A 22032-nucleotide genomic window follows, 5' to 3' on the forward strand; every position below is an offset into this window, starting at 1 on the left:
TTCTTAGGGGAAGGTATTTAACCTCTTTCTGTAGCATTTCTCATATTTAATACAGGGGTAACAACAATGCCTACGTTTTATGGTTACTGTGAGGACTGCACGTGATGATATGTAGAAAGTGCTCAGCATAGAGCCCAGCACACAGCAGAAGTGTCATACAGACTTATTAGTTGACTAACTTTTTCATGAGGACAGGAATGGGGCACACTGGCAATAGCAGGCCCTCCAACGAATTCAGATGAACAAAAAATCAGACCCACTGGAGGCAAATGAATCCTCGATAAGAGTCCGTCTGCCCTGACGGAGTACTATCTAAAAGGGACAAGGTTCACATTTGTGTCAGCTAATCTTAAGTGACATCTGCTCATCACCTCTTTCTACTCAAAAGCATAAGCATTTCCAAAGCAGAGAATCAAGAAAAACAAAACTAGAAGGTACAAACCAACCAGTGAGGGGATGAAGGGAGCAATAATCCCACCAACTCGGGAGAACATGGAACAAGTTCCAAGCCCAACATTCCTGAAAAGCATAAGGAAAAATACATCAGTAAGTTCTAGTGGGGGAATTAAGAGACCCTTGGGGGGCAGCAGTGGGCCTTGAATAACATGTCCTGAAGTGGAAGCACAGGATCATAGAGAACAGTGGGTTCTAGAGCTGCCTACTAGACATTCCTGAGATGTTAGGAATGTTCTGTAATTACCCGGTCCAATGTGGAAGCCTCTAGACACATGCACTACTGTGTGCTTGAAATGCGGCCAGGAAGGATGAAGAACTGAATGTTTAATTTATTTAATTTTAATTAATTTACACTTAAACAGTTACACAAAGCTAGTAACCACCATAGTAGACAGTGGATCCACAAAGGATGATATAGAAAAGAGCATTTGAATATTTTTAAATTAAAAGTTCTCATGGGTTTTTACACCTTAGGCCTCTTATAAAGAGCCAGGGTTTTATGATCTGAAAAGGCTGCTCATTTATTTAAACTCAACTAATTAACAATTAACGGGTCAAGCATATAAATAGAAATTTACTAAGTGTGTACTGTCAGGAAACCAAGAACACCTTTATGGTGAGTGCAGGCATAAAAAAGGTAGGAAGGAGAGACGGAAGGAGAGAGAATGATAATTAATGGTTTTGGTTTTGGGTAGAGGGATACAGCACTCTGTAATCCCAGCTGAAAAGTTCATACTCACATTTGCTCTCAAAATTGTCCCAGTTTGGACAAAATCATCATGCTAGTTTTATAGCAGTAGCCAGGTAAAGTAGGTTACAGGACCAACTAGAAAATTACTAGCCAATTGCAGACACTCTGATCTCTTACTGGGAAAAATAATTTTAAATTAACAGGCAGAAAGAGCCATGAGGCTTCTTGCACGGATAAGGGAAGGAGAAGGATTGTTTGGAAAGATCCTCTAAAAGACTGAGAAAGAGCCAGCTGAGAGAATATCTGCCCAGACCACAGAAGCAGTTCTGCAAAGGCTCAGCTGTACCCCTATCCTTCAAATTTGGGTGTGTTTCTTGCTTTCAGACTTATTTTATGAAGGAAAATTTAGGCTGGATATTTATCCTTTTCAATATAAACACATCCTATTCACTAAGAACCCAGCTTTAACAATTGCTGTTTAACTCTGATATTCACTTGTTACTATATGAAATTATCGTGTAAAACTGTGTCTATTTTGTGTTAAAATGGAGGCTCTGTGAGAATAGGGAGCTTGTCCCCTTATCTGTGATGTGTGATACAGGATGGGTGACTGAATAAATAAAATTCACCAAAAGAATAACAGCATCTGCGCACTGTTTGGGTGATAGAATATGCCTAGCATAGAGTACTTCTCTTACAACTTACACTGAGGAATTCAGTCTACCATAAAGTGACATTTTCCTAGCAGAGCAGGCAGAGAGCAGTCTGCAAAGGCAGGCTCTTAGCCTAAACTGCTTGTTGAATTACTGCTGCCCCACACTAACTCCAGAAGCAGATGAAATGAGTACCACACCTCTGTTGGTGCCAGAATGGATGACAAAGTGTAGAATGTGTGAAGAATGAGGCTGTGTGAGACACATACCTGATGACTGTAGGGTAAAGCTCAGAGGTGTAGATATAAACAATGTTAAAGGCAGCACTGATGGTCAGCTTCCCCAGCAAGGACAAGGAATGGCTGTTCACCACTGCAAACACACCTGTGTCTGAGGAGGACAAGAGCAATGCCTGTGAGACCCACAGTTAAAATAATTCCTCTAAATGGCACATTTCATTTTGATGGAGCGGGCAGCATTCATGTTGATCTCAAAGAGCAAAGAGGTAGTGTAACCACATACACATTCAGAAGGTTTAGTAATCACACAAACACACACAACTATTTTTTCAGTGTTTTGGCTCTACCCTTGAAAACTTACATACTGGTGTCATTAAGTGTGATAAACTTTCATTCACTCCTGAATGACAGAGTACCCTGAAAACTTCTGTACTGTCATAAAGTAAGCTTCATGGAAATTATAAGTTTCATCTTCCAAGGGTGTAACTTGACTCTCCTTTCTTCCCTCTTACTCACATAATCAATGATGTAAAACAGTGGTCTGCACAACAAGCCCTGATAAATACATGAGACAGAGGTAAGCTACAGAAAAGCTCTTACATGCAGTTTGTATCCCCTAGTGTTTCACTGAGAAGGTAAAGAACAATGCCTTTCAATTACTATCAGAAGATCAAAGACATTAATGTTCTTTCTTTCTTTTTTTTGAGACAGAGTCTTGCTCTTGTCTCCCAGGCTGGAGTGCCATGGCGTCATCTCTGCTCACTGCAACCTCCACCTCCTAGGCTCAAGCGATTCTCCTGCCTCAGCCTCCTGAGTAGCTGGAATTACAGGCACCCGCCACTACGCACAGCTAATTTTTGTATTTTTAGTAGAGACAGTGTTTCACCATGTTGGCCGGGCTGGTCTTGACCTCCTGACCTCAGGTGATCCACCTGCCTCGGTCTTCTAAAGTGCTAGGATTACAGGTGTGAGCCACTACGCCCGACCAATGTTCTGTAAATAACAAGAATCTAAATATGAAATTACTTTTACTCCTCAACTTCTCACTTGAATTACTAATCAATAGTAATATTTTAGTTTCTTAATGTAATGCTTTTATTTAAAATGCAAAAAATGTATTTTATGTCAGTTCATTTCTTTACCAAAAATGCTAAAAATTATCTTATGTTTTTTTCCTTTATTAACATTATACTTTCTGGGATTCTACAATTTAATGATTTTTTTAAATAAAAGTTTAACCTCTCCCCTTCAATAATCACTTGCCTCTACCTTCAAAATAACAATTTACTCCTTATGAGGCAAAAAAGTTCTCATTGACTCTGTTGTACTTCCTACCGTTCCCTATCAAACGTCCCAGTGAGTGACCACCACTCCACTTCCTCCAATGCACCTGCCCTGGCAACTTACAATGTGGCTTCCAATACCATCCTCTCCTGAAATTCCTACTCTTGAAGGTCAGCAGCAATGTCCTCATCACCAAATGTAATTGTGTCTCATTCTCCTTGACATTTCTGCCAAAGAGAACACTCTCATTCCTTCCTTAGGAATGTATGGCTCACAGAAACCACTCTTCCCCTAAATAGCTCAAATGAAATATGCTTTCTTTCATTTGACCTCCACTGCCCCTACTTTCCAATTCATTCAACTGGTGTGCCTCAGACACTGCCTTGTGGCTGCTTACTTTTCCATCTTGCCTGTCCATATTGGGATTTCGAGTTCTTTCAGACCCAGGTTGGTATCTTCCTTATATTTGTGTTCCTCACTGCACCTCCCATAGCACTATGTACACTGGTGCTCACTAAATATCTGCTGAATTAATACGTGGAAGGACTACAAGAGGGATTAATTTAGTGAATAGAATCTGTGTTCACGGTCTCTCAACTTGAAAGGAGGGAGGCATAGATATGCCCCAGTCCAAAAAATAAGTTTCACCTTCCCTGCTTAACTATAAAATCATCTTCTTTAAAGAGTATGCCCTGAACAGAGTAGTCCAGACTCTGCCAAACTCCACCTTCTGGGGCAGCTTTCTCGAACTCTTCTACCAGGTTGTTTGGAAGAAGATGTTAGCTCTTCTAAGTCCTGGATATGTATTTTTAAGCCACAAGGTGCTTTTGATAAAGAATCATGTCTTTCAGCATTTACCCTGATATACGTTTCTCAACTTTTGAGATCTAACAACATTTTCACTTAAACCAATAATAAGGGCAAATTAAATTCATCAATTATTTTCCAGAAAACAGAATGAGTTGGGAAAAGCTATTGGATAGCATTGAACCAAACAGAAATATGCACATTTACTTGATTGTAAATGATCTCTGGCACTGTTTTCAACCCATACAGAATGGCATCTTTCAGAACTGTACAGAGGCACTACACATCTTTAACAACAGGCTAAAAAACTGCCATCCTTGAAATCTGGATTCCAAGGGTGTGTCACAGAAAGTCTATCTTCTTAATATCCACAAGATCCAAAGCTAGATGAAGTTTTCCATGACAGGGTCAGGATAGCTCTAGCTGTAGCCCATTTGGGAAGCCTGGCTCCAGGTACATGTCCACAGAATGCATGCATTAGTCCAGCGCCCCATCTGATGCTTAAAACTTCTCTCATATGTGCCTGCCAAGGGGGTCTGCAGTTGCCACTTAAACCAGGGAAATTCACTTTTTCCTCAAGATAGCCCATGTCCATTTCAGACACGTTTGATTATGAGAAAATTATTTCTTATTCTTTTTGGGACTTCTGCCTGTGCGGCTGCTGAGCTGCTGGTCCTGGCAAATGCTCAGGAAGGCTTTGCAGCCATTAGACTGGCTCCCTGGATTCTTTATCTGAAAATCAGATATTATTGGCTGTTACCAACGAATGTCCAAAGTGATGGTCTAAAAAAAGAGCGATTTAAAAGACATAAGCAAAACTAAACTATCTTTTTAAAAAAGGAAATCTCAAAATACTTGTATTCTTCAAATTCTGAACTCAAGGAGGCTATAAATTTATTCCAATGAAGAAACTACTAAGGACACAATTTTCAGAACTATTTTTCTGGAAGGTTTTTCAGAGACCATTTGGGATCACCAGAAAAAAATGTCTTAGTATGACACAGTCACACTTCACCGACCCAAAATAGCAAAACTTCAGCTTTGTCATCCACTTCATTCACTGTGTGATTGCAAGCAAATTGTTCATTTTGATCGTTCACATGTTAAAAATCTTTAAGACAGGTACAGGTCCTCTACTATGATACATAAATGGGGTAAGAATTACAATTCATTTTGCTTCTCTTTGACTTTTTATAAAAAGCATATACACACAAACTTCTGTCACCATAGTTTCACCTTTTCTAGAATTTCACAATAATATAATACTGTTTGTAGACTTTTGTGTGTGGTTTCTTTCACTTAGCATAGCAGGACATAGTTCATTCCTTTTTTGTTGTTGACTAATATTCCATTGTATTGATATACCACAATTTGTTTATCCATTCATCAGCTGAAGGGCATTTGAGTTCCTTCTGGTTTGGGGCTATTATTAATAAATTCACTATGAACATTTGCATCAAAGTCTTTGTGTGGATCTAGGTTTCCACTTCTCATGAATAAAACTGGGTCATATAGTAAGCACTTTAAAATAAGCTGCTAAATATTTTCCAGAGTGTCTTTACCATTTTGTATTTTTACTAGTAGTGTATATGAGTTACAGTTCCTCTTTAACACCAACACTTGTGGTCTCTGTAATTTTTGTCATTTTAATCAGTGTGCTGTGGTATCTCACTGTGGTTTCATTTTTATTTTTGTTTTAGTTTCCATAAGTTATTGAGGTATAGGTGGTATTTGGTTACATGTGTAAGTTCTTTAATGGTGATTTATGAGATTCTGTTGCACCCATCACCTGAGCAATATACAGTGCACCCTATTTGTAGTCTTTTATCCCTTGCCCCTTCCCACGCTTCCTTCCAAGTCCCCAAAGTCCATTGTATCATTCTTATGCCTATGTGTCCTCACAGCTTAGCTCCCATATATCAGTGAGAACATATGATGTTTGGTTTTCCATTCCTGAGTTAATTCACTTAGAATAATAGTCTCCAATCTCATCCAGGTTGCTGCAAATGCCATTAATTCATTCCTTTTTATGGCTGAGTAGTATTCCATTGAATATATACCACAGTTTCTTTATCCACTCATTGACTAATAAGCATTTAGGTTGGTTCCAAGATTTTGCAATTGGGAATTGTGCTGCTATAAACATGCATGTGCAAGTATATTTTTTGAATAATGACTTCTTTTTCTCTGGATAGATATCCAGTAGTAGGACTGCTGGCTCAAATGGTAGTTCTACTTTTAGTTCTTTAAGGAATCTTCACACTGTTTTCCATAGTGGCTGTACTAGTTTACATTTCCACCAGCAGTGTAGAAGTGTTCCCTGATCACCCACATCCATGCCAACATCTACTGTTTTGTGATTTTTTTATTATGGCCAGTCTTGCAGGAGTAAGATGGTATTGCACTGTGGCCTTGATTTGCATTTCCCTGATCATTAGTGATGTTGAGCATTTTTTCATATGTTTTTTGGCCATTTGTATATCTTCTTTTGAGAATTGTCTATTTTTGTTCTTGGCCCACTTTTTGATGGGATTGTTTGTTTTTTCTTACTGATTTGTTTGAGTGTGTTGTAGATTCTGAATATTAGTCCTTTGTCAGATATATAGATTGTGAAGATTTTCTCCCACTCTGTGTGTTGTCTGTTTACTCTGCTGACTGTTCCTTTTGCTATGCAAAAGCTCCTTATTTTAATTAAGTTCCAACTATTTATCTTTGTTTTTATTGCATTTGTTTTTGAGTTCTTGGTCATGAAATCCTTGCTTAAGCCAATATCTAGAAGGGTTTTTCCAGGGTCATCTTCTAGTATTTTTATAGTTTCAGATCTTAGATTTAAGTCCTTAATCCATCTTGAGTTGATTTCTATATAAGGTGAGGAATGAGGATCCAATTTCATTCTTCTACATGTGGCTAGCCAATTATCCCAATACCATTTGTTGAAAAGGTTGTCCTTTCCCCACTATGTTTTTTTTTTTTTTTTTTTTGCTTTCTTGAAGATCAGTTGGCTGTAAGTATTTGGCTTTATTTCTGGGTTCTCTATTCCGTTCCATTGGTCTACGTGCCTATTTTTATACCAGTACCATGCTGTTATGGTGACTATGGCCCTATAGTATAATTTGAAATCAGGTAGTGTGATGACTCCAGATTCATTCTTTTTGCTTAGTCTTGCTTTGCCTATGTGGGTTCTTTTTTGGTTCCATATGAATTTTAGAATTGATTTTTTCTAATTCTGTGAAGAATGATGGTGGTATTTTGATAAGGATTGCACTGAATTTATAGATTGCCTTTGGCAATTTTCACAACATTGATTCTATCCATCCATGAGCATGGAATGTTTTTCCATTTATTTGTGTGATCTATGATTTCTTTCAGCAGAGTTTTGTAGTTTTCCTTGTAGAGGTCTTTCGACTCTTTGGTTAGGTATATTTCTAAGTATTTCATTTTTTGGCAGCTACTATAAAGGAGTTGAGTTCTTGATTTGATTCGCTGCTTGGTTGCCATTGGTGTACAGAAGAGCTACTGATTTGTGTACATTAATCTTGTATCCAGAAACTATGCTGAATTCTTTTATCAGTTCTAGGAGCTTTCTGGAGGAGTCTTTAGGGTTTCTGAGGTAAACAATCATATCATCAGCAAACAGTGACAGTTTGACTTCCTCTTTACTGATTTGGTTGCCCTTTATTTCTTTCTCTTGTCTGATTGCTCTGGCTAGGACTTCCAGTACTATGTTGAAGAGAAGTGGTGAGAGTGGGCATTCTTGTCTTGTTCCAGTTCTCAGAAGGAATGCTTTCAACTTTTCAGTATTATGTTGTTTGTGGGTTTGTCATAGATGGCTTTTATTACATTGAGGTATGTCCCTCATATGCCGAGTTATAATCATAAAAAGATGCTGGGTTTTGTCTAATGCTTTTTCTGTATCTATTGAGATGATCATGTGATTTTTGTTTTTAATTATATGGTGTATCACATGGACTTGCGTATGTTAAACTATCCTTGCTTCCCTGGTATGAAACCCACTTGATCGTAGTGGGTTATCTTTTTGATATGTTGTTGGATTCGGTTAGCTAGTATTCTGTTAAGGATTTTAGCAACTATGTTCATCAAGGATATCAGTGTGTAGTTTTCTTTTTTGGTTATGTCCTTTCCTGGTTTTGGTATTAGGGTGATGCTGGCTTCAAAGAATGAATTAGGGAAGGTTCCTTCTTTCTCTATGTTGTGGAATAGTGTCAAAAGGATTAGTACCAATTCATTAAATGTCTGGTAGAATTCTGCTGTAAATTCGTCTGGTCCTGGACCTTTTTTTGGTGGCAATTTTTAAATTACCTTTTCAATCTCGCTGCTTGTTATTGGTCTGTTAATTATTATTATTCCTGATTTAAGCTAGGAGGGTTGTATTTTTCCATGAACGTATCCATCTCTTCCTAGGTTTTCTAGTTTATGTGTGTGAAGGTGTTCACAGTAGCCTTGAATGATCTTTTGTATTTCAGTTGCAATATCTCCTGTATCATTTCTTAATGAGGTTATTTGGATTTTCTCTCCTTTTCTTGGTTAATCTTGCTAATGATCTATCAATTATATTTCTTTTCAAAGAACCAGCTTTTCGTTTCATTTATCTTTTGTATTTGTTTGTTCTATTTCATTTAGTTTTGTTCTGATCTTGGTTATTTCCTTTCTCCTGCTGGGTTTGGGTTTGGTTTGTTCTTGTTTCTCTAGTTCCTTGAGGTATGACCTTAGAATGTCACTTTGTACTCTTTGGGTCTTTTTGATATAGGCGTTTAGGGGTATGAACTTTCCTCTTAGCACTGCCTTTGCTATATCCCAGAGGTTTTGATAGGTTGTGTCATTACTGTCATTCAGTTCGAAGAATTTTTAAATTTCCATCTTGATTTTGTTTTTGACCCCTTGCTCATTCAGGAGCAGGTTATTTAATTTTCATGTATTTACGTGGCTTTGAAGGTTCCTTTTGGAGTTGATTTCCAGTTTTATTCCACTGTGGTCTAAGAGAGTGCTTGATACAATTTCAAATTTCTTAAATTTATTGAGGCTCGTTTTAGGGCTTATCATATGGTCTATCTTGGAGAAAGTTCCATGTGCTGTTGAATAGAATGTGTATTCTGTGGCTGTCACATGAAATACTCTGTATATATCTGTTAAGTCCATTTATTCCAAGGTATAGTTTAAATCCATTGTTTCTTTGCTGACTTTGTCTTGATGACCTCTCTAGTGCTGTCAGTGGAGTAATGAAGTCCCCCATTATTAATATGTTGCTGCCTATCTCATTTCCTAGGTATATTATTATTCTAGGTATATTATTATTTGTTTTATAAATTTGAGAGCTCTAGTGTTAGGTGCATATATGTTTAGGATTGTGATATTTTCCTGTTGGACAAGGTCTTTCACAGTTACACAATGTCCCTCTTTGTCTCTTTTAACCGCTGTTGCTTTGTTTTATCTGATATAAGAATAGCTACCCCTGCTTACTTTTTGTGTCCATTTGCATGAAATGCCTTTTCCACCCCTTTACCTTAAGTTTATGTGAGTCCTTAATGTGTTAGGTGAGTTTAAGGCAGCAGATAGTTGCTTGGTGAGTTCTTATCCATTTTGCAATTCTGTAAGTTTTAAGTGGGACAGTTAGGCCATTTATATTCAATGTTAGTACTGAGACCTGAGGTACCCTTGCATTCATTGTGCTATGTTTTGCCTGTATACTTTGGGTTTTTTGTTGTTTTTGCTTTTTAACTTGTATTTTGTTTTATAGGTCCTGTGATTTATGCTTTAAAGAGTTTCTGTTTTGATGTGTTTCCAGGATTTGTTTCAAGATTTAGAGTTCCTTTTAGCAGTTCTTGTAGTGGTGGCTTGTTAGTGGTGAATTCTCTCAGCATTTGTTTATCTGAAAAATACTATATTTCCTTCAAAAATGATGCTTAATTTCACTGGATACAAAATTCCTGGTTGATAATTGTTCTGCTTGAGGTGGCTGAAGATAGGGCCCCAATCCCTTCTGGCTTGTAGGGTTCTGCTGAGAAATCTGCTGTTAATCTGAGAAGTTTTCCTTTATGGGTTACCTGCTGCTTCTGTCTCACAGTTTCTTAAGATTGTTTCCTTTGTCTTAACTTTACATAACCTGATGACAATGGGCCTAAGCGATGACCTTTTTGCAATGAATTTCCCAGGTGTTCTTTGTGCTTCTTGTATTTGGAACATGTAGGTCTCTAGCAAGGCCAGGGAAGTTTTCCTCGACTAATCCCCCATATATGTTTTCCAAACTTTTACATTTCTCTTCTTACTCAGGAATACCAATTATTCTTTGGTTTGGTCATTTAACATAATCCCAGACTTCTTGGAGGCTTTGTTCATATTTTCTTATTCTTTTTTCTTTGTCTTTGTTGCATTGGGTTAATTCAAAAACCTTGTCTTAGAGCTTTGAATTTCTTTCTTCTACTTGTTCAATTCTATAGCTGAGACTTTCCAGAGCCTTTTGCATTTCTATAAGTATGTCCATTGTTTCCTGAAGTTTGCATTGTTTTTTATTTAAGCTGTCTATTTCCTTGAATATTTCTCCCTTCATTTCCTGTATCATTTTTTGGAGTTCCTCGCATTGGACTTTGCCTTTCTCTGGTGCCTCAGTTTAATAAATAACCTTTTCTCTGTCAGAGGGAAGGTCTAGGCTGAAGGCTGCTGTTTAGATTCTTTTTGTCTCACGGGGTATTCCCTTGATGTAGTACTCTCCCCCTTTTCCTATGGATGTGGCTTCATGTGAACCAAACTGCAGTGATTATTGTCTCTCTTTTGGTTGTAGCCACCCAGCAAGTCTACCTGGCTCCGGGCTGGTACTGGGGGTTGTCTGCACAGAGTCCTGTGATGTGAACTGTCTATGGGTCTCTCAGTCGTGGATAACAGTGTCTGTTCCAGTGCAGGTGCCAGGAGGGTGCAATGGACTCTGTGAGGGTTCTTAGCTTTTGTGGGGTTTTTGTTTGTTTTTTGAGACTTTGCTCTGTCACCCAGGCTGGAGGCTGGAGTGCAGTGGCACAATCTTGGCTCACGGCAATCTCCGCCTCCCGGGTTCAAGCGATTCTTCTGCCTCAGCCTCCTGAGTAGCTGGGAGGTACAGCCACATGCCACCATACTCAGCTAATTTTTATATTTTTAGTATAGACGGTGTTTCACCATCTTGGCCAGGCTGGTCTCGAACTCCTGACCTCGTGATCCGCCCACCTCAGCCTCCCATAGTGCCAGGATTACAGGCCTGAGCCACTGTACCCAGTCAGTTTTTGTGGCTTAATGCTCTATTTTTGTGCTAGTTGGCTTCCTGCTGGGAGGTGGCACTTTTCCAGAGAGCATCAGCTATGGTAGTATGGAGAGGAACCAGCGGTGGGTGGGACCCTAGAACTCCCAAGATTATTTGCCTTTTGTCTTCAGCTACCAGGGTGGGGAGAGAAGGCTGTCAGGTGGGGGCAGGGCTAGGCCATCCTCCTGAGGGATCCCTGTGGCCTCCTTAGGGACCCAGCGAGCTCCCAGGGCCTTTCCTGCTGCTTCCTCTACCCCTGTATTTTGCTGGCTGTCTTAATTGACTCAGCTCCAGGTAAGGTGTGAAACTTCTCCTGCAAACAGACCTTCAGTTTCTCCAGTAGGGGTGTGTGTTCAGGAGATAGAGGATCTCCTTTTCCCACTTCCGCAATTGGGGCACTCAGTATTTGGAAAGTCTCCAGGTCCTGCAGGAGCAGTCTGCTTCCTTCAGAGAGACTGTGGGTCCTCTTGGGATTGCTGGTTTCTTCTTGCTGTCAATCTGGAGCTAAAGTTCATGATGCAAGCCTCTACACAGTGCTCTGTCCATCCCAGTCAGAGCTGCAATCTCGTCCTGCCTTCCGTCTGCCATGATGATCCTGAAATTGTGGTTTCAATTTCTATTTCCCTAATGTCTGATGATGTTGAACAACTTTCCCCATATTTATTTGTCATTTTTATATCTTTTTGGAGAAGTATCCATTCAAATCTTTTGCTCATTTTTTCCTTATTATTAAAGTCCTTTCTATATTCTGGATACAAGTCTTTTATCAGATATATGTTTTACATATATTTTCTCCCAGTTTGTGTCTTACTTTTCATTTCTGTAATAGTGTCTTTTAAAAATCAAAAGTTTTTAATTTTATGATGTCTAGTTCATGAATTTTTTTCTTTTCATGCTTTTTGTGTCCTAGTTAAGAAATCTTTGCCTAACTCAAAGTCACTAAGATTTTTCTCCAATGTTCTCTTCTACTAGTTGTATAACACAGTTTTAGCATTTACATTTCAGTTTAACAACCATTTCAAGTTTATTGCTGTATATAATGTGATTTATAAGTTGAAGTTATATTTTTTGTATATGGAGATTCAATTATTTCAGAACTATTTTTTAAAAAGGTTATCTTTTCCTCATTGAATTAACATGTCATTTTCATCAAAAATTAATTGACCATGAGCACTTTTCTGTATGTACATTATGACTGAGCAAAATATTTTTATTTTTAAAAAGTAAATGAAATCTCAGCTCTGTCCAAAAAAAAAAAAAATCAATTGACCATATATGTGGTTCTATTTCATACTCAGTTCTGTTCCATTATCTGTACAGACATTCCTATGCCAATATTGTACTGTCTTGATTAATGTAACTTTATTATAAGTCTTTTTTTTTTTTTTTTTTTTTTTTTGAGATGGAGTCTTACTCTGTAGCCCAGGCTAGAGTGCAGTGGCATGATCTCAGCTCACTGCAACCTCCACCTCCTGGGTTCAAGCAATTCTCCTGCCTCAGCCTCCAGAGTAGCTGGAATTACAGATGTGCACCACCACGCCCAGATACTTTTTGTATTTTTAGTAGAGATGGGGTTACCTCATGTTGGCCAAGCTGGTCTCGAACTCCTGACCTCAGCTGACCCACCCGCCTCAGCCTCCCAAAGTGCTGGGATTATAGGCATGAGCCACCATGCCCGGCCTATTGTAACTCTTATAATCAGGTAGTTAAGTTCTTCAACTTTGTTTTTCCATGATAAAATTATTCTGGATAATCCAGATCCTTTGAATTTCCATATAAATTTTAGTATTGGCCGGATGCAGTGGCTCAATCCTGTAATCCCAGCACTTTGGGAAGCTGAAGCAGGCGGATCACCTGAGGTCAGGAGTTCAAGACTAGCCTGACCAACATGGTGAAACTCCATCTCTACTAAAAAATACAAAAAATTAGCCGGGCGTGAAGGCAGGCGCCTGTAATCCCAGCTACTCGGGAGGCTGAGACATGAGAATCCCTTGAACCCAGGAGGCAGAGGTTACAGTGAGCCGAGATCACGCCACTGCACTCTAGCCTGGCCGTGACAGAGCAAGACTCCGTCTAAAAAAAAAAAAAAATTAGTATTAACTTGTCAATTTATATCACCAAAAGAAGACTGCTGGAAATTTTATTGATATCACACTGAATGAAGATAAATCAATTTGGGGAGAGCTGATATCTTAATGGCTTCTGGTCCATGAGCATGGTAATCTATTTATTTATTATTACTATTACCAATTCATTTAGTTCATCTTCTTTAATTTTTCTCATCAGCATTTTAAAGTTTTTTGTAGTCATATACATATTCATACAATTTATCCCTACATTTTTCATATTTTTATTTTATTATAAATGGCATTGGTTTATTTCAGTTTTAACTATTTGCTAATATGTAGAAAGAAAATTGTTTATCACATGACTCTGCTAAGCTCATCAATTAATTCTTACAGATTTCTTTTTTGTATGGATTTTCTATGAAGGTGATCATGATATAGTCTGGTGAATAAAGACAGTTTTACTTCTGTTCCAGTTGAAATCCCTTTAATTTCTATTTATTGCTTTATTATATTCACCAGTACTTTTTGTACAATGTTCCATAGAAGTGCTAAGAATGGACATCCTGGACTTTTTCCTGATCTTAGATAAGTATTCAGTCTTTCACCAGTAAATGTGATGTTTACTGTAGGTATTCCCTTAATACTCTTTATCAAGTTAAGAAAGTTCCCGACCTCGTGATCCACCCTCCTCGGTCTCCCAAAGTGCTAGGATTACAAGCATGAGCCACCATGCCTGGTTACTAATTGGCTTTTGAATGTTAAACCAACCTTGTATTTGTGGGATAAAACTTGGTATAGTCATTATGTACTGCCTTTTTTATGCAGTGCTGGACTCAATTTGCTAATATTTTGTTTAAGATTTTTACATCTATATTAATGAGAGAGATTGATCTGTAGTTTTCTCTTCTTTTTTTTTTTAAATTTATTTATTATTATTATACTTTAAGTTGTAGGGTACATGTGCATAACGTGCAGGTTTGTTACATATGTATACTTGTGCCATGTTGGTGTGCTGCACCCATCAACTCGTCATTTACATCAGGTATAACTCCCAGTGCAATCCCTCCCCCCTCCACCCTCCCCATGATAGGCCCCAGTGTGTGATGTTCCCCTTCCCGAGTCCAAGTGATCTCATTGTTCAGTTCCCACATATCAGTGAGAACATGCGGTGTTTGGTTTTCTGTTCTTGTGATAGTTTGCTAAGAATGATGGTTTCCAGCTGCATCCATGTCCCTACAAAGGACACAAACTCATCCTTTTTTATGGCTGCATAGTATTCCATGGTGTATATGTGCCACATTTTCTTAATCCAATCTGTCACTGATGGACATTTGGGTTGATTCCAAGTCTTTGCTATTGTGAATAGTGCTGCAATAAACATACGTGTGCATGTGTCTTTATAGCAGCATGATTTAGAATCCTTTGGGTATATACCCAGTAATGGGATGGCTGGGTCATATGGTACATCTAGTTCTAGATCCTTGAGGAATTGCCATACTGTTTTCCATAATGGTTGAACTAGTTTACAATCCCACCAACAGTGTAAAAGTGTTCCTATTTCTCCACATCCTCTCCAGCACCTGTTGTTTCCTGACTTTTTAATGATTGCCATTCTAACTGGTGTGAGATGGTATCTCATTGTGGTTTTGATTTGCATTTCTCTGATGGCCAGTGATGATGAGCATTTTTTCATGTGTCTGTTGGCTGTATGAATGTCTTCTTTTGAGAAATGTCTGTTCATATCCTTTGCCCACTTTTTGATGGGGTTGTTTGTTTTTTTCTTGTAAATTTGTTTGAGTTCTTTGTAGGTTCTGGATATTAGCCCTTTGTCAGATGAGTAGATTGCAAAAATTTTCTCCCATTCTGTAGGTTGCCTGCTCACTCTGATGGTAGTTTCTTTTGCTGTGCAGAAGCTCTTTAGTTTAATGAGATCCCATTTGTCAATTTTGGCTTTTGCTGCTGTTGCTTTTGGTGTTTTAGACATGAAGTCTTTGCCCATGCCTATGTCCTGAATGGTACTACCTAGGTTTTCCTCTAGGATTTTTATGGTATTAGGTCTAACATTTAAGTCTCTAATCCATCTTGAATTAATTTTCGTATAAGGAGTAAGGAAAGGATCCAGTTTCAGCTTTCTACTTATGGCTAGCCAATTTTCCCAGCACCATTTATTAAATAGGGAATCCTTTCCCCATTTCTTGTTTCTCTCAGGTTTGTCAAAGATCAGATGGCTGTAGATGTGTGGTATTATTTCTGAGGACTCTGTTCTGTTCCATTGGTCTATATCCCTGTTTTGGTACCAGTACCATGCTGTTTTGGTTACTGTAGCCTTGTAGTATAGTTTGAAGTCAGGTAGCGTGATGCCTCCAGCTTTGTTCTTTTGACTTAGGATTGTCTTGGAGATGCGGGCTCTTTTTTGGTTCCATATGAACTTTAAAGCAGTTTTTTCCAATTCTGTGAAGAAGCTCATTGGTAGCTTGATGGGAATGGCATTGAATCTATAAATTACCTTGGGCAGTATGGCCATTTTCACGATATTGATTCTTCCTATCCATGAGCATGGTATGTTCTTCCATTTGTTTGTGTCCTCTTTTATTTCACTGAGCAGTGGTTTGTAGTTCTCCTTGAAGAGGTCCTTTACATCCCTTGTAAGTTGGATTCCTAGGTATTTTATTCTCTTTGAAGTAATTGTGAATGGAAGTTCATTCATGATTTGGCCCTCTGTTTGTCTGTTACTGGTGTATAAGAATGCTTGTGATTTTTGCACATTAATTTTGTATCCTGAGACTTTGCTGAAGTTGCTTATCAGCTTAAGGAGATTTTGGGCTGAGACAATGGGGTTTTCTAAATATACAATCATGTCATCTGCATACAGGGACAATTTGACTTCTTCTTTTCCTAACTGAATCCCCTTGATTTCTTTCTCTTGCCTGATTGCCCTAGCCAGAACTTCCAACACTATGTTGAATAGGAGTGGTGAGAGAGGGCATCCCTGTCTTGTGCCAGTTTTCAAAGGGAATTTTTCCAGTTTTTGCCCATTCAGTATGATATTGGCTGTGGGTTTGTCATAAATAGCTCTTATGATTTTGAGGTACGTTCCATCAATACCGAATTTATTGAGCGTTTTTAGCATGAAGGGCTGTTGAATTTTGTCAAAAGCCTTTTCTGCATCTATTGAGATAATCATGTGGTTCTTGTCTTTGGTTCTGTTTATATGCTGGATTATGTTTATTGATTTGCGAATGTTGAACCAGCCTTGCATCCCAGGGATGAAGCCCACTTGATCATGGTGGATAAGCTTTTTGATGTTTTGCTGAATCCGGTTTGCCAGTATTTTATTGAGGATTGTTGCATCGATGTTCATCAGGGATATTGGTCTAAAATTCTCTTCTTTTGTTGTGTCTCTGCCAGGCTTTGGTATCAGGATGATGTTGGCCTCATAAAATGAGTTAAGGAGGATTCCCTCTTTTTCTATTGATTGGAATAGTTTCAGAAGGAATGGTACCAGCTCCTCCTTGTACCTCTGGTAGAATTCAGCTGTGAATCCATCTGGTCCTGAACTTTTTTTGGTTGGTAGGCTATTAATTATTGCCTCAATTTCAGAGCCTGCTATTGGTCTATTCAGGGATTCAACTTCTTCCTGGTTTAGTCTTGGAAGAGTGTAAGTGTCCAGGAAATTGTCCATTTCTTGTAGATTTTCCAGTTTATTTGCGTAGAGGTGTTTATAGTATTCTCTGATGGTAGTTTGTATTTCTGTGGGGTCGGTGGTGATATCCCCTTTATCATTTTTAATTGCGTCGATTTGATTCTTCTCTCTTTTCTTCTTTATTAGTCTTGCTAGTGGTCTGTCAATTTTGTTGATCTTTTCAAAAAACCAACTCCTGGATTCATTGATTTTTTGGAGGGTTTTTTGTGTCTCTATCTCCTTCAGTTCTGCTCTGATCTTAGTTATTTCTTGCCTTCTGCTAGCTTTCGAATGTGTTTGCTCCTGCTTCTCTAGTTCTTTTAATTGCGATGTTAGAGTGTCAATTTTAGATCTTTCCTGCTTTCTCTTGTGGGCATTTAGTGCTATAAATTTCCCTCTACACACTGCTTTAAATGTGTCCCAGAGATTCTGGTATGTTGTATCTTTGTTCTCATTGGTTTCAAAGAACATCTTTATTTCTGCCTTCATTTCGTTATGTACCCAGTAGTCATTCAGGAGCAGGTTGTTCAGTTTCCATGTAGTTGAGCGGTTTTGATTGAGTTTCTTAGTCCTGAGTTCTAGTTTGATTGCACTGTGGTCTGAAAGACAGATTGTTACAATTTCTGTTCTTGTACATTTGCTGAGGAGTGCTTTACTTCCAATTACGTGGTCAATTTTGGAGTAACTACGATGTGGTACTGAGAAGAATGTATATTCTGTTGATTTGGGGTGGAGAGTTCTATAGATGTCTATTAGGTCTGCTTGCTGCAGAGATGAGTTCAATTCCTGGATATCCTTGTTAACTTTCTGCCTCGTTGATCTGTCTAATGTTGACAGTGGAGTGTTGAAGTCTCCCATTATTATTGTATGGGAGTCTAAGTCTCTTTGTAAATCTCTAAGGACTTGCTTTATGAATCTGGGTGCTCCTGTATTGGGTGCATATATATTTAGGATAGTTAGCTCTTCCTGTTGAATTGATCCCTTTACCATTATGTTATGGCCTTCTTTGTCTCTTTTGATCTTTGATGGTTTAAAGTCTGTTTTATCAGAGACTAGTATTGCAACCCCCGCTTTTTTTTGTTCTCCATTTGCTTGGTAAATCTTCCTCCATCCCTTTATTTTGAGCCTATGTACGTCTCTGCGTGTGAGATGGGTCTCCTGAATACAGCAGACTGATGGGTCTTGACTCTTTATCCAGTTTGCCAGTCTGTGTCTTTTAATTGGAGCATTTAGTCCATTTACATTTAAGGTTAAGATTGTTATGTGTGAACTTGATCCTGCCATTATGATATTAACTGGTTATTTTGCTCGTTAGTTGATGCAGTTTCTTCCTAGCCTCAGTGGTCTTTACATTTTGGCATGTTTTTGCAATGGCTGGTACCGGTTGTTCCTTTCCATGTTTAGTGCTTCCTTCAGGGTCTCTTGTAAGGCAGGCCTAGTGGTGACAAAATCTCTAAGCATTTGCTTATCTGTAAAGGATTTTATTTCTCCTTCACTTATGAAACTTAGTTTGGCTGGATATAAAATCCTGGGTTTAAAATTCTTTTCTTTAAGAATGTTGAATATTGGCCCCAACTCTCTTCTGGCTTGAAGAGTTTCTGCCGAGAGATCTGCTGTTAGTCTGATGGGCTTCCCTTTGTGGGTAACCCGACCTTTCTCTCTGGCTGCCCTTAAGATTTTTTCCTTCATTTCAACTTTGGTGAATCTGGCAATTATGTGTCTTGGAGTTGCTCTTCTCGAGGAGTATCTTTGTGGCGTTCTCTGTATTTCCTGGATTTGAATGTTGGTCTGCCCTACTAGGTTGGGGAAGTTCTCCTGGATGATATCCTGAAGAGTGTTTTCCAACTTGGTTCCATTTTCCCCCTCACTTTCAGGCACCCCAATCAGACGTAGATTTGGTCTTTTTACATAATCCCATACTTCTTGCAGGCTTTGTTCATTTCTTTTTCTTCTTTTTTCTTTTGGTTTCTCTTCTCGCTTCATTTCATTCATTTGATCCTCCATCGCTGACATTCTTTCTTCCAGTTGATCGAGTCGGTTACTGAAGCTTGTGCATTTGTCACGTATTTCTCGTGCCATGGTTTTCGTCTCTTTCATTTCGTTTATGACCTTCTCTGCATTAATTACACTAGCCATCAATTCTTCCACCTTTTTTTCAAGATTTTTAGTTTCTTTGCGCTGGGTACGTAATTCCTCCTTTAGCTCTGAGAAGTTTGATGGACTGAAGTCTTCTTCTCTCATCTCGTCGAAGTCATTCTCTGTCCAGCTTTGATCCGTTGCTGGCGATGAGCTGCGCTCCTTTGCCGGGGCAGATGCGCTCTTATTTTTTGAATTCCCAGCTTTTCTTCCCTGCTTTTTCCCCATCTTTGTGGTTTTATCTGCCTCTGGTCTTTGATGATGGTGATGTACTGATGGGGTTTTGGTGTAGGTGTCCTTCCTGTTTGATAGTTTTCCTTCTAACAGTCAGGACCCTCAGCTGTAGGACTGTTGGAGATTGCTTGAGGTCCACTCCAGACCCTGTTTGCCTGGGTATCAGCAGCAGAGGCTGCAGAAGATAGAATATTTCTGAACAGCGAGTGTACCTGTCTGATTCTTGCTTTGGAAGCTTCCTCTCAGGGGTGTACTCCACCCTGTGAGGTGTGGGGTGTCAGACTGCCCCTAGTGGGGGATGTCTCCCAGTTAGGCTATTCAGGGGTCAGGGACCCACTTGAGCAGGGTGTCTGTCCCTTCTCAGATCTCAACCTCTATGTTGGGAGATCCACTGCTCTCTTCAAAGCTGTCAGACAGAGTCGTTTGCATCTGCAGAGCTTTCTGCTGCGTTTGTTATTGTTTACTGTGCCCTGTCCCCAGAGGTGGAGTCTACAGAGACAGGCAAGTTTCCTTGAGCTGCTGTGAGCTCCACCCAGTTCGAGCTTCCCAGCAGCTTTGTTTACCTACTTAAGACTCAGCAATGGCGGGCGCCCCTCCCCCAGCCTCGCTGCTGCCTTGCCGGTAGATCACAGACTGCTGTGCTAGCAATGAGGGAGGCTCCGTGGGTGTGGGACCCTCCCGGCCAGGTGTGGGATATGATCTCCTGGTGTGCCTGTTTGCTTAAAGCGCAGTATTGGGGTGGGAGTTACCCGATTTTCCAGGTGTTGTGTGTCTCAGTTCCCATGGCTAGGAAAAGGGATTCCCTTCCCCCTTGCGCTTTCCAGGTGAGGCAATGCCTCGCCCTGCTTCAGCTCTCGCTGGTCGGGCTGCAGCAGCTGACCAGCACCGATCGTCTGGCACTCCCCAGTGAGATGAACCCAGTACCTCAGTTGAAAATGCAGAAATCACGGGTCTTCTGTGTTACTCGCGCTGGGAGTTGGAGACTGGAGCTGTTCCTATTCGGCCATCTTGCTCCGCCCCCTAGTTTTCTCTTCTTATAATGCTTTTATTTTGTTTGGTTTAGGTACCAAAGTAATTGCTGGCCCTTAGAGGCTAAGTTGGGAGAGTTATTCTCTCCTCTTTATTTTCTGGAAAAGTGTGTACAATTGATGTTCTTTCTTTTGTGTTTCATAGAATTTACCAGTAAAGCCATCTGGGCCTAGAATTCTCTTTGTGGAAATGTTTTTAACTACAAATTCAATTTTTTTTTAGTGGTGCTATTCAGGTTATCTGTATGTTTTTAAGTAAGCTTGGTAGTTTGCAATCTTCCAAGAAATTTGCCCATTTTACCTAAGCTGAATTTATTGACATAAAAATGTTCATAATATTCCCTTACTAATGCCTATAGGTTCTATAATGATGTCCCCTCTTTCATTCCACATATTGGTAATGTGTGTCTTCTCTCTTTTTTCTTTATTATCATGGTTAGAGGTTTAATAATTGCATTGGTCTTAAACAACCAGATTTTGGTTTCATTGACTTTTCTCCATTGTTTTGCTTTTCATTCCATTGATTGTTTTGCTTTTATATTTATTATTTTCTTCCTGTGCTTGCATTGTGCTTAATTAGCTCTTCTTTTTTAAAATTTGTTATCTACTTTCTTAAGTTGGAAGCTCAGATCATTAATTTGAAAACTTTCTTTTTTTCTGATACTTAAAAGAATTATATAAATTTCCCATTAAGCATTACTTTATCTGCCTCCCATAAACTCTGATACAGTATACTTTGTATTTTTTTGAGACACAGTCTCACTCTGTCACCCAGGCTAGAGTACGGTGGTGCAATCTCGGCTCACTGCAACCTCTGCTTCCCGGGTTCAAGCCATTCTCCTGCCTCAGCCTCCTGAGTAGCTGGGATTACAGGTGTGCACCGCCATGACTGGCTAATATTTTTGTACTTTTAGTAGAGACAGGGTTTCATCATGTTGGCCAGGTTGATCTTGAACTCCTGACCTCAAGTGATCCACCCACCTCGGCCTCCCAAAGTGCTGAGATTACAGGCATGAGCCACTGTGCCGGGCCGATACAGTATATTTTATTGTTCAATTAAAAATATTTTCCAGTTTTCCTTGTGATTTTTTTCTTCAATCTACATGTTTTTAGAAGGGTGTTGTTCCATATCCATGTATTTAAGGATCTTCCAGATACCTTTCTGCTGGTGATTTTTAGTTTAATTCTACTCTGGTCAACTAACTTGTTTTTGTAAATTTTCAATTCTTCTAAACTTATTGAAACTTGTTTTATGGCCTAGAATAAGGTATTTCTTGGCAAATGTTCTGTGCGCACTTCAAATGGAATATATATTCTATTGGTTTAGGGTAGAGTGACCTATAGATCAGGTCATATTGGTTGTTCAAGTCTATATTTTCTGTTTACCTTTCTATCAATCATTGAGAAAGTGATACTGAAGTATCTGTGTTTCTTGGATTTGTCTATTTTGCCTTTCAATTCTATATGT

General features: G+C 39.1%; 1 protein-coding gene across 4 annotated transcripts in view; it reads right to left on the bottom strand.

The window, feature by feature from the left end:
• SLC22A15 (solute carrier family 22 member 15) overlaps positions 1-22032 on the bottom strand; it is a 97125-nt gene that overhangs the window by 2495 nt on the left and 72598 nt on the right. For 2 of the 4 annotated variants that reach the window (XM_007977446.3, XM_007977444.3), the window contains 2 exons: positions 2070-2190; positions 447-519 (listed from right to left, as the gene is read on the bottom strand). In XM_007977446.3, the coding sequence (XP_007975637.2) occupies positions 447-519; positions 2070-2190 (194 nt within the window). Of the gene's footprint in view, positions 1-442; positions 520-2069; positions 2191-22032 lie in introns of all 4 variants that reach the window. The other 2 variants (XR_005240351.2, XM_073008452.1) reach the window with 2 other exon arrangements.

The sequence above is a fragment of the Chlorocebus sabaeus genome, chromosome 20 (genome assembly GCF_047675955.1).
Source record: "Chlorocebus sabaeus isolate Y175 chromosome 20, mChlSab1.0.hap1, whole genome shotgun sequence".
NCBI lineage: Eukaryota > Metazoa > Chordata > Mammalia > Primates > Cercopithecidae > Chlorocebus > Chlorocebus sabaeus.